This window comes from Camponotus floridanus, unplaced genomic scaffold (genome assembly GCF_003227725.1).
Source record: "Camponotus floridanus strain SB8 unplaced genomic scaffold, Cflo_v7.5 scaffold7, whole genome shotgun sequence".
Classification (NCBI taxonomy): Eukaryota; Metazoa; Arthropoda; class Insecta; order Hymenoptera; family Formicidae; genus Camponotus; species Camponotus floridanus.
In genome coordinates, this window is record NW_020229838.1 from 4,084,036 (window position 1) to 4,096,880 (window position 12,845).

The window sequence follows — 12,845 nt, forward strand, 5'->3', positions numbered from 1 at the left end:
ACATGTTGATTATATTTTAGATATTTAACATATGTTATATTATTGTTAATAACTCAATTTTGATGGTACTTGTAGGTCATATTAGATTTCTCTGTATCTAAATATTAAATTTGACTGGATTGATTTCAGTTGAAATAGATTAACTTATATTAAGTTGATGTAATATAATCATCCAGTTGAACAATTTATTCAGAGTAAATATTTTTTTTTCATTATACATAACATTAAATAGATTTTATGGATTGTTACAGAAAAGAATTGTTAGATATTTTAATAAGTATGCTTCTCTTTCAAACTCCCTTTATCGATGATTAAATGAATCATGAATTATATCAATTTTTACCCCACAACTCACCCAAAGATATAAATACTGTCTCTCGATGACATAAATCATATATTATAGTTAAAATAGACTTTCAAAGATGTCTCTAACCGAAATCAGTTAAATGTAATCATAGAAAATTATATATAAGAGATACACAAATATGTAAAAAAAATTGTATTATTGTAATTTCCCTTTTCAGGGAAACAGTAAAAAAGAGGTAAATTTTCGAAAAGATGGTACAGACACAGCAAGTGCATAAAAATTTATATGTAACAACATATCATAAAACATCGTGCGTAGACCTAATGTAGCAAATATCACGTATGCTTATAATTAAGAACAGTTCACTTGCACTCATAATTAGTATTTATTATTCCCATTGATTGCCATATTTTTCTTAATTTTTAATTTTAATTTCAATTAGCAATTTGCATTCTCGATCCATACAAAATATAATTAACAATTTAGAATGCATGAAAATATAAATATTTAAACAATATTTGAACATAACATTAAACTTTTGAAGGTCGCTAGTAAAGAAAATAAAAGACGTAATTAAAAATGACCACATTGGCAAATTTTATTAAAGTGAAAAATCACGACGTTTCAACCATAGGTTTTGGTCAATAATTTAGTTAACTATTCTATCGTGAGAAATAAGGAAATCACTTTGTCAAGATGTCACGTTGACATGATAATCTTGACGAAGTGATTTCCTTATTTCTCACGATAGAATAGTTAACTAAATTATTGACCAAAACCCATGGTCGAAACGTCGTCATTTTTCACTTTAATAAAATTTGCCAGTGTGATCGTTTTTAATTATGTCTTTTAATATTTAAACATTTGTTTATCGTTAAAGAGAAACTTCTCGGATTTGTAAATGTGTTATTTCAGAAAAGTTTATAAAAATAAAACAAAAAATTAAAATATACTCACACATGCGTACAAATCAAAGTACATTTTAGCGAATAATTTTTATTTTATTTTGTAGACCTATAATGGAATTTTTATCCCAAAAATGAGATAGATTAGTATTTATTTGGAAAATATGCTCGTTTTCACTTGGAATAATTTAACCCAGGGCTGTAAATTAAAGAACACATTAAGAACATATTAAATATACACATCGTATAGGGCAACGTCACAGATAGAGTGTTTAGAAAAGAAAGTGATAGATATGTTTACATTGCTCTGTCATGAGAGACCCGTATCACCTCTCTGCAGAGATATGCGTGTAGTATCCGTGCTCCCGAATACGAACTATGAACTGTGTTAATAATTAAACGAGAAACGGTGTTTGTCATAACAATAGCGACAGATTGATGTGATTTGACACGTGCTGGACATTACACGAGAGTGATAGGGAATCGTATCAATTTGCCGTTATCGTTATCAAAACGCGCGCATATACAAAGTTTTCAAATAAATTGCAGATTGTACCGATAAGCACGCACATTATTATTACGGTATACCGAGTAACTCGCAAACAAGAATTTAATTTCATTTTTTTGCTTCGCCGAAAACGGTCATTATCTTCGTTTAGAGCATATATGAGATGAGTGTACAAAAAAAAGATTTATATAAAATTGTAATGATAATAACACGTATATTGGTGCAACGTTCGTCGCGTCTATACCGAGTGTGCAATGTTATGTGGCGTTCTCGTCTACGGAGTCTCTCACGGAAAGGACTGTTGAAGAAATTGCGATTCTTAATAAATCACATGGACTTACGTACGATCGTAAAGTGTTTCAATCGAGGATTATTTGCCGATGATCCAGATATTATCTGCGTCGGATACAACGAAATCGTGCGACGTGGTTTGCACAACACTGTGTATGTTGAAGCTATAGTCAACAAATACAAGAAATTGTACGGTAAGTAAACGAAATATATTTCACATTTATAAATGTTGCGCGATGTATATATTTTGCAATTTTATGTGTTTGCGTTAATTTCGATAATATAATTTTTGTGTACGTCACTTTTTATGTATTTTTCACATGTGTGTGTTATTATTCTCTGCTCTGAAGAGAAATGCACAATCATATATGTTATCTATCATTGATAATTGGTCGTATTAATTATAATTTTTGAGCCTAACATCTATGACATTTAATGATGTATTTACAAGATATATCATCATAATTCGCAATTTTAATCTTGACTGATGATATATATGAATAATTTGGAGTTAATTTTTCCTTTATTGTTGAAAAATCGTGTGTGATGAGAAAAAATTAAAACACGATTTAAAATAATAAAAAGGCGTTAAGTTTTCGAAAATCCAATATAATGTTTAAAATAGAAAAAATAATAATTTTCTTTGTTCAATATTACAATATTTGTCCAATATATTTTTATAAATAATAATCTATACATTTATATCAATTATTTTAAAGTTATTTTGATTAATTCTGAGATTTGTAAAGTTATTTGATATATTTATACCAAATTTGTATAGACTTGATTTGCGCATGTGTGTGTTAACACATAAAGCATATATATCTGTATGTGTAGACATAAAAATAAGAGTGAAGATTGAATAATTTTAAATACGATCTATTATATATATAATTCAGATGTATTTTTTTAATTTTTAATTTTAATTAATGAAATCCAACTTGAGAAGGTAATTAATTATGAAAAATATGAAATATGTTATATAATTTGAATATCTGAAAAATGCGCGAGATCAGTCGAGGCTCGAAAAAAAAGTCCTTTCAGAGTTAATATTACCTCAAAAATTAAATAGGGACGATATGACTTTTCTCGAATTAAATTTAAATTGCACAAGACTGCCGAAAAAGTAAATTATGTGTGTATGTACGTGCTACAGTAAATTATACAGATTAAAAAAGGAAAAACTTACAAGTTCGATAAGATCGATCGCTCCAGGATGATCCTCTTCGTACAAATGCGCAATACATGTTGCGCAGTAAATAAGGCGCGCAAGCTAGGGAATGAATGTCCCTAGAAGATCTTCTAGGAACATTACGATACTTTGCAATTGGCGACGCCTGACGTATAAAGTGTCATAGAACATGCAAAATATATAGATGAACCGGGATGAAGGATTGATTTGCATCGAAAAGGGGGAGGGGATTCGGCGCGATTCGATGTATCAATCCACAAATCACAAGCGCATAATTGAACCGCGCCTACTCGAAAGGAATCGAAAAATCTCACTCTCCTCTATTTCTAAATCTTTCCTCGTCCATATCAGTAGCTAATGATCCGTTTACGTATTTTATAATATTATAAAATTCACTATAAATTCACTCTGATAAATCGAGCATGCACAACGCGGCTTGCATTACTGCAAATTAAAAAAAAATGCATTTTAAATATACTTTTATCTAAATACATGAAATAATTAAGTTATATTTATGGAATAAAGCAAATATATAAATATATACATTACACCGTATGATGACCATATATCCTCGATACAATCCACATGATCATATTCTCGAGAATGACAGATGTCGAAAATCAGCTGGAAAGTGTATAATTAATCCATCGCAATTTCATATTGTGTAAAAAGTATTTTCTCACGTGTAAAAGGAAAAATGTCTCAGCGGTTTCCTTTTTCTCTGTCTTCTCAACCCTTCCTTGTCGAATGCACCACCTATTGCAGGGGTGTCGCTCGCAGCGCCTTCAAGACGAAAGACGATACTACGCGAACGATATATGTAAGTACGGAATACGGAGAATGTCGCACGCACGCACACACTCGCACACAGGCAAGTTTAAATTCGCAAGGATTCTACGTACATGACAGTCGCATCTATCGAACGTTGCGTCTTTTTGAACATTTGTGAAGCTACGTGTGAAAAAAAACAACAAGTCCCCTTTTGAAGTGGCATAGGTGGTCGCTCGTGTTTAATAAAGTATGTCCTCAAGTGTAGCGATATAGAAGGAGTAGGCCGAGGATTAGGTTAGGTTGATTATGCGCGAAAAAACACGGCAATGGCGCTGCGGATTTTCGGGATACCAGAATAATTAAAATCAATGTAATACATACAACGGCGTCTCGAAAACGCACGTTCGCTTACTATCGCTTGTGTATTTCTAAGTATTTTTTAAGTGACAGCCACGCATCATGTCAACTGGGCTAACGTTTTTAAATAACAACCAACAATCGAGTCAGACAAGTACGAGAAACGGCTATTGATTTTCACGATACTCGTATATAATATCGCGAATTTATAATGTTAAATTTTTCAGAATGCAATCCACCTATGATTTCCGCGAATGGTAATACGTTGTTGGATAATTCCCAGAGTGGTCATACAACCTTGGTGAGTTGACATTAAATTTAATAATTCTAATAATGTGTGTGAAGAGTATAATCTCTTCCCTTCCCTCCTCTCCCACATTCTTAACAGATATCTTACACTTGCATAGAAAAATGATTTATAGAATTTAATATGTAATTGGAAAGAAATACAATTTTATTTTATTGATAGAGGAACTTTTGAATGTAATGTAGCTTGCAGCATATATTGGGTAGCAGTTCTTATATAACTTTGTACAATTATTTTTTATTATATATGTATATATGTATATATGTATATATATATATATTTTACAATTTTCAAACTTGAATAAAATATGAGTCTCTTAATGGAATAATGCTTAATCAATTATCTTTAGATGTACATCGAGCATATAATTTTATAAATTTCGAGCTTGAGAAATGATTTTAACGGTTCTGAACTTCTGAAAGGATCTATATATAAATCTAATCCTAATCAAATCTTTAAGATTCAAGATTCAAGATAAAGGACACATGTACATATTGTACACATTGTACACATGTAGAAATGAAAATATATGATATATGTTACCCTTGTGTTATTTGTTGAATTAACTTGGTGTGTTCTGTATTTTTATTCTTTTTCTATAATATATATATATTAATTATCTTTAAAAATTCTTTCTTCTATTTAATCTTTATTATATATTATATTCATATAGAGCAAAATAAAAAAAATCCATCTAGCTGAAAATCAATCATAATTATAACAGGAAAGAATTATGGACACGTTAAAATATTATTTATATGACATAACATTTAAAGTATACTATAGGAATGATATGCCAATATTCCTTGATATTGATTAAAGATTAAAATTAATAGAATCTAGATTACTATTTTACAGAATAATTTTATAAGTCATCAGAATTAATTTATTAATTTGTGCAAAAAACAATCTATTAATTATCAACAAGAATTTTCTCTTTAATTTTTTTAACAATGATAAATCTACTTTATGAATAAATAAGCATATTTTTGCAAAATTAAAATATTAAAAATTTGTGAAATTTGTTACAAGTTCTGCTAATTTGCATCTTTGATTTTCTATACTAGCATAAAATAAAATAAATAATACAAAATCAACAAAATAAAGAGTTATTTAATTTGGTTATATGGAATAAAGCTTGTAATTATAATTGGTATTTATATAAAATTGTATTGCAGATGGGGCAAGGAAATTCACCAAAATCTATACTCAAGAGAACATCAGAAGTAGATTTAGAAGGTCAGTAACACACACACACACACACACACACACACACTTAATTGATTTGATATATGATATCTCATAATGTATATTGTATAACTTACTTGAAAGAGAACCCAATTTGATTTATACATGTATTCAATAATATTTATTTTTACAACATTGTAATTATAAATTTTGTTTTATTTTTTGATTAGATGTTAGCAGCGCTAAAAAGCGTCATAAAAATCCACAACCGAAAAATGCAGTATGCGCGTTAAATGAGCTAAAAACTGGAGCTACATACAAAGTGGTAGGGCAGACCGGACCTACACATGCTCCAATATTTACAATTGCAGTACAGATCGATGGACAGACGTATGAAGGGAAAGGACGTACTAAAAAGATGGCAAAACATGCGGCTGCTGAACTCGCTTTACGGAATATTATTCAATTTAGAAATACACCCGAGGTTCATCAAGCTATTAATACTTGCCAGCCTGTTGTGCCTCTTGAGCCGGATTTCACGAGTGACGTGACTGAACGTGATAACCATCTTGTCAATGCATTTAAAACACAGGAGCCAAAGAATACGAATAAGTTTTTAGATAAAGGTCCAGTAGCGTTGATCAACGAATTGTATCCGGGAGTTATATATAACTGCATATCCGATAACGGAGAAAGTTACGCAAAGTTCACGATATCAGTAACTATTGACGGAGAAACGTTTGAAGGAACAGGCCCAAGTAAGAAATTGGCAAAAGCGGCGGCTAGTAAAGCCGCTTTAGCGAAATTGCGAAATGTCCACAGTTCTTCATTTTGTATACCGCTACCTGTTCGCATTTTGCCAAATTTTTCCAATTCCGCGCATTGGCAAGAACAAATGACTTTACCGCAAATGCTGGCCGATAGAATTGGCAAAATGGTTAATCAGAAATTCAGCGAACTTATTCAGAGTAAACCGCAACATGCACGACGTAAAGTTTTAGCCGGTATTGTACAAACCAAAGGATCAGATGCGGAATTGATATGCGTCACTACTGGTAAAGCACAAGCTTGTCTCAGATTTAAACAAAATTTAATAATAATAATTATATGTATATATCTTTCTTTTCAAATATTTACTAAAATATTTTTCTTGACAAAGGTACGAAATGCGTTTCGGGCGAGCATTTGAGCGTTAGTGGTGGTGCTGTGAATGATTGTCACGCGGAAGTGGTAGCACGGCGATGTCTCTGTGAATATCTGTATAAACAGTTAGAATTACACACCGAGGATAAAAGTACAGAATCTATTCTCGAGCCAATTAAAAAGGGATTCAAATTAAAACAAGGCATCCAATTTCATTTATATATAAATACAGCACCCTGTGGTGACGCGAGAATCTTCTCGCCTCATGAAGAAAATGAATCTATAGATAAACATCCCAACAGACGGGCTAGAGGTCAATTACGTACCAAGATAGAATCTGGCGAAGGAACCATTCCCGTAAAGAGTAATGAGGGTATTCAAACTTGGGATGGCGTATTAATGGTATGTATTACTTGCGTGAAAACTAAATGTCATAATTTTATAAAAATTTTTATAAAAAATATCTCGACTACATTAATCATATTTTTAATTAAATTTTTTAGGGTCAAAGACTGCTGACGATGTCGTGTTCGGACAAAATAGCTCGGTGGAACGTACTTGGTGTGCAAGGTGCACTTCTAAGCCACTTCATCGAGCCAATTTACTTCCACAGCATTGTTCTCGGCAGTCTTTTGAACCCAAGTCACATGTACAGAGCAGTCTGCGGTCGTATTGAAAACACTATTCAAGGCTTACCACCGCCATACAGACTCAATAAACCATTAATGAGTCTAATCACATCTTCTGAAGTCAGACAACCTGGAAAAGCACCTAATTATAGTGTCAATTGGACGATCGGTTTGTATCAAATATATATTTTGGATTTTTTCAAGTTAAATTGTATAAGATTAAACAACTTTTTTCCGTTTTTTTTTCTTTTTTTTATTATACACTTTAGGACAGAGCGAAGCCGAAGTCATAAATTGTACTACTGGTAAAGATGAATTGGGAAAACCATCTAGAATATCTAAACAAGCATTCTTTAGAAGATTCTTTAGTCTCTTAAGTAAACTTCCAACCATAGATGATGTTGATGAGAATCGTTGTCGTCATTATCTCGATGCAAAATCTTCAGTACAAGATTATTCGGTAAGTCATTACATCTTTTATATATATAATATAATAACAATACATGTATAAGATGTATATCAATGCATGGTACACGTGATATTTCGACTGTTCTTTTCCTTTTCTTTTTTTTTCTTTTTTTCCTCAAATAGCTTGCCAAGCGTCAATTGAAGGATGCTTTCGTGAGAGCGCAGCTGGGAAGTTGGGTGAAAAAACCGATTGAGCAAGACATGTTTGAGGTCGATATCTGACTAAATCACAATAGTAATAATATCAGGAGAAATAATGCAAAAAATCAAGTTATGGAATATGTAGTTCCTAGTGCAAAATAGATAGCTCGTTCGGCGTGTCATAATATGGCAGAATTTGGTATCAGTAAAGCATAAATCGTAGGATTTCGCGCATGTATTCTTAATCTTGCGCCTTATGATCTCAATATATTTATCGTGTTCAAAGTATATTACGAAAAATATTTATAATTACAGTTTTGTTCTTTAAAGTGTAGTCGGAAAGTGTAGTAGAAAAATGCCTCACAGAAGCTTATATTATTTTGACGTATCAATAATGGATAGTTGACAAAAAATTAATTCATTCATTACACATATCTGTATAAAATTTCTTAGTATTAATATAGTTTGTAATGTGTATGAATGTGTGTCCGCGTGCATGTCAGCGTGTTATTGCTTCTCATCATTAATATCATAAATTTTTCAAAATTTTGATGCGCTATTTGCAAGTAATTAAACTATTTAGTAAAAAAAAATTTACATTCAATCTTTTCTTACTCAGAATAATTTTGTCATTTTCTAGATATTTTTACAATTTAATCTATTTTTTAGTCATTAAATAGATATTTTTGTTCATTTTCGTATTATAGGCGACTAATTATGAAAGAACAATTTCGTGAATAGTTTTGAATTAAAATATAGTTTAAGAAAAAAACAACATTATAGTGTCTTATATATAAACGCATTGTACCTATGATATACCCAGATAACATTCTATGTCAGAGATATGCAAATTTTACGAATAATTCCTTTCAATATAGAATTATATATAATTTGATCGATTGATGTAATGCATTTAATAATATGCACTTATACAGACGCGTACCATGAACATCGTGTATTATACACAGTAAACATATCTTTGCATAAGTGTGTATGAAAACTAGCTTCTCACAATCAAAGTCTTGCATATTTCTGTTTAAAAGTATCTTAAATTTAAAACTTTGTTATCCATAAATTAGAGAATGCTATCTGGGATCTTTTTGTAGGACATTAGATATTATAGCAACGAATTCAGTTGCGATACATCTTGCATCCTCAATGGCTGTGATTGGATTCAGATCTGAAAAATGGATCTTAATCATAAAAGATACCAACTTCGTCGTAAGTTTAGGCGAAAGAGGCGGGACAGAATTTTTCATCATCAATTTGAATAATAATTTCAATTTTCTGTTATAATAGCAATGTAAGCGTTTTACTCTCGCTTAGAATAAATTAATATTACATTCAGAAATATATCCAATTGTTAATTTTCAATATATGTGTTTCTTGTAGCAGAAAAAAATATTGCGTTTTAAAGATATTGCATATAAGAAATCTCTTTGACAGCGAATTAAGAACGAATCGCACGTGAGATATAAATTAGAATTATACCAACTGTCTGCAACTGTCCGCAGCCAGTTTAATATAATAGAGTTGGTTATTACTTTCAATGCATATAAATAAATATATAAGAATTAAGCAAATATGTGAAAGTGGATGGTATATAAAAAAAACATGATAATAATTACGCGACATATATGATTACATAGTTTTTCAGATTATTAATAGTATATTTAGAAAATCCTAAGGTCATTGCCTCACTGTGCCAGTATTATGATTAATGCAATTCTGCCGTAATGACACACTGCCCGGTGCTGGTCCAGTTTTGCATAAAGAACTTATTTGATTTAATTTAATATAGAGCAAGAACACCAAATATTTTTTTCTTTAGAATTATTGTACATAGATTATTATTAGAAAAAAATTAAGTATGATTTTCTTGGATAATTATATCCCCTATTCTCTTGGATAAAATCCTAAAAAAAAGAGATTTTAATTATAAGTTATATATGCAATTAATTTTACGACAAACACACAAACACTTTTTTATACTGTATGTTTTATGTTCCTTTAATGAATTTAGTAATTTAATTATATTTATATTTGAAATTTTTTTCTATGTTTAAATTAAATTAAATTATGTACAATATTATGCGAGTACAAAGTAGATTATTTTCTTTTTATATAACATAAGATATATTCAAATTGTTTTTCTTTTGGTGTGCGTATCCGACAGATTGCGTAAATAATAATAATGAATAATTTGGCTCATATATATGTTGGAGTTAATACGTGATATCAGTATTATTGCATCTATGCTAACCGCGCCAACGAATTTTACTTTATTTTTCTATTTTCTAATAAATGTATTTAGCCAAAATAAAAAAGGGCAACATAGAGGTTTCAATACATGGCGGCAGCGAAAATGAATGTATATCTGCACTATATCGCCCGAATGTAGTAAGTTGGTAATCGAAAAAGTTATCGTATTATCTATAGAAGGAGTGTTTTAATACTACGTTTAGCAACACTACATTTACAAATAATTTTTTCACACAATCTCCATATATGAGTATTACTTGTATAACATATATACGGAAAACAAAAAAAAAGAATAGAAACGATAGAATTTACTATAACATGATGTTGAAATATTTTTTCTTCATAAATAGTACGATGTCTTTTCTTACCATCCATGTATAATTCATATAATTATATAATATTTATTGCTCACTGTAAATGGATAAGTCGATCGTTGGAATTTCACAAAATTTATAATAGTCTCGCATTCTATTTATTTATTCAAAATTCAAAATTATCTTATACAATTTATAAAATAGTTGTGTGATTTACTTTGTAAAATATTGTGATATATTTTGTAGAATATTTATTTAACTTAATTTATTATTTATTATTTCGTTGAAAATGTATTTGCAACATATTCCAGGAACAATTATTTTTTCATTTTCTTTTCCTTATGCTTTATTCAAGCGCAAAAAGTCATTAATCATAATATTCGATTTTATTATAAGCTTTTTATTACAGCTTATTTATCACGTTTTCATAGTTCAGTTTTCAATTATTAATAGAATATATCAGTCGATCATAAAACCCTAATAAAATAATAAAATATTGTCAATCTCACAAATAAAATAATGTACAGAAATAATTACGAAGGCTTTTCAGAAAATGAATCGGAATTTTTCGAAGATTATATGCCTGTTTGAAATTAGTGATAATAATCTTGCTTTCTCAGAAAGAATGCACATAAAGTAAAAAAGGAAGAGAAATTGTTTAATATATTTATGTATCCAATATATATAACGCTTGTTTAGAAAAGAAAAAAGAAGGAGAATAAGAAAATATATGAAAAATATCATAATTATAAGATATTATAAAATAGAAATATCTTTTTTTTAAATTGATTTCAATTTCAATTTGCAAGTTATTCTTTGCACAGAAAAAAAGCATTTTTGTAAAATTAAACATGATTTAAAATTTAAGAACACACACAATACATTTCATATATATATATATAAATATAATTATAGAGTGTAACTGCAATATTCTATACTATAAAAATCGTATAAAATTTTAACATAAAATTTTAAACAGGCAATAATTTATTTCTATAGCAATTATTTTATTATATGTATAGCACAATCGACTTTAAACACATAAGCAAATGTATTAAACCCAGTGTTCTTATTATATTTATTGCGGTATTAGTATTATCAGTATTAAAATATTTATAGAGTATTCTCTCTTTAATGACTTTATCGCGATTATTTGAAAAATAAAATTTTAGCTAATATGATTAGATATAGATGATTGTAGATATTGAAATACTGCTCTACCGAAAAGTATATAGATGATATTTTATTGTTAAAAATATGCAATACAAAGAACAAGTCCAGTTTTATTAGTGGTAATCTCTCATTTAATAATAATAATAATAATAATAATAATAATCTTATAGGGGAAATTATATCTAGTTTCCTTCATCTCTTCTTCCATCATATAATACAAGTTTGCGAGTATTTTACATACAGCTAACATATATTATTGCATTTTATTATCGCATTGTAGGGTATGATAACGCGATATAATGCAATATGATACGATATAAAACACATCATAGTAATAATATATAGCTCATTAAAAAAATCCAAATTGTATAAAAAAATCTCAAAGTAAATTTAGTGATATTAATCATAGTTTTAGTCAATTTTACTTCGATTACAATCTTTCATCCGTTTACGCTCAAGTATGTATTATGATCAGATCCCCTGAGCATTTAAATCAAGTATTAACTGTCGAGCGAATTTGTAGTCAGCTAGATTTTAAGCTTGAGATTAGTGCCTCTAGATATAAGTACTCTAAAAAAAAAATTAAAACAATCTAGTTGAACTTGCAAAATAAATCTTTATTTACCAGATATCAAATATGTTATTTTGTAACATTTTAATAGATAGTAACACCTTTCTTCCTCAATAATAATTTATTATTATTTTATTTGCTAATAAATTCTTATATTATGAATATACATTTAAATTTTAATTTTAATTTTAAATTTAAAAAAATTTGGAAAAGAGGAGGGATGCCAAGCAGACTATAAATTACGATTTTTTTAACATAAAAGTGGCTATAACTCGGAAACGATTTATTTCTGGATTATATTTATATAGCTTTTTTTTC

At 29.2% G+C, this 12,845-nt stretch overlaps 1 protein-coding gene and 1 long non-coding RNA gene across 4 annotated transcripts; one reads left to right on the forward strand and one right to left on the reverse strand.

Annotated features, from left to right (window-relative positions):
* The first annotated feature begins 1,404 nt into the window (after positions 1-1,404).
* On the forward strand, positions 1,405-8,837 carry LOC105251689 (double-stranded RNA-specific editase Adar). Of its 3 annotated transcripts, none has more exons than XM_011258655.3 (8): positions 1,405-2,205; positions 4,559-4,632; positions 5,817-5,877; positions 6,057-6,881; positions 6,986-7,371; positions 7,473-7,767; positions 7,868-8,058; positions 8,190-8,837. In XM_011258655.3, exons 1-8 carry the CDS (start codon positions 1,884-1,886, stop codon positions 8,286-8,288), a joined length of 2,253 nt encoding a protein of 750 aa, XP_011256957.1. In that variant the 5' UTR covers positions 1,405-1,883; the 3' UTR covers positions 8,289-8,837. The 3 variants fall into 3 exon arrangements, with proteins under 3 accessions (XP_011256957.1, XP_025269463.1, XP_011256959.1); XM_025413678.1 differs by lacking the exon at positions 1,405-2,205 and adding an exon at positions 4,044-4,074; XM_011258657.3 differs by lacking the exon at positions 1,405-2,205 and adding an exon at positions 4,068-4,485.
* On the reverse strand, positions 2,100-4,009 carry LOC109610012. The gene is made up of 4 exons (XR_002192569.2): positions 3,887-4,009; positions 3,748-3,827; positions 3,201-3,647; positions 2,100-2,175 (listed from the first exon to the last, which is right to left on the reverse strand). It is a non-coding gene; the product is annotated as an uncharacterized LOC109610012 (long non-coding RNA).
* Positions 8,838-12,845: the final 4,008 nt, after the last annotated feature.

Bases quoted from the DNA above. Each gene is read 5' to 3' on its own strand.
- LOC105251689 (XM_011258655.3), top strand. From the start codon at position 1,884: ATGAGTGTACAAAAAAAAGATTTATATAAAATTGTAATGATAATAACA. The intron at 4,633-5,816 runs GTGAGTTGACAT...ATTGTATTGCAG, and splicing joins AGAGTGGTCATACAACCTTG to ATGGGGCAAGGAAATTCACC. The intron at 8,059-8,189 runs GTAAGTCATTAC...TTCCTCAAATAG, and splicing joins CTTCAGTACAAGATTATTCG to CTTGCCAAGCGTCAATTGAA.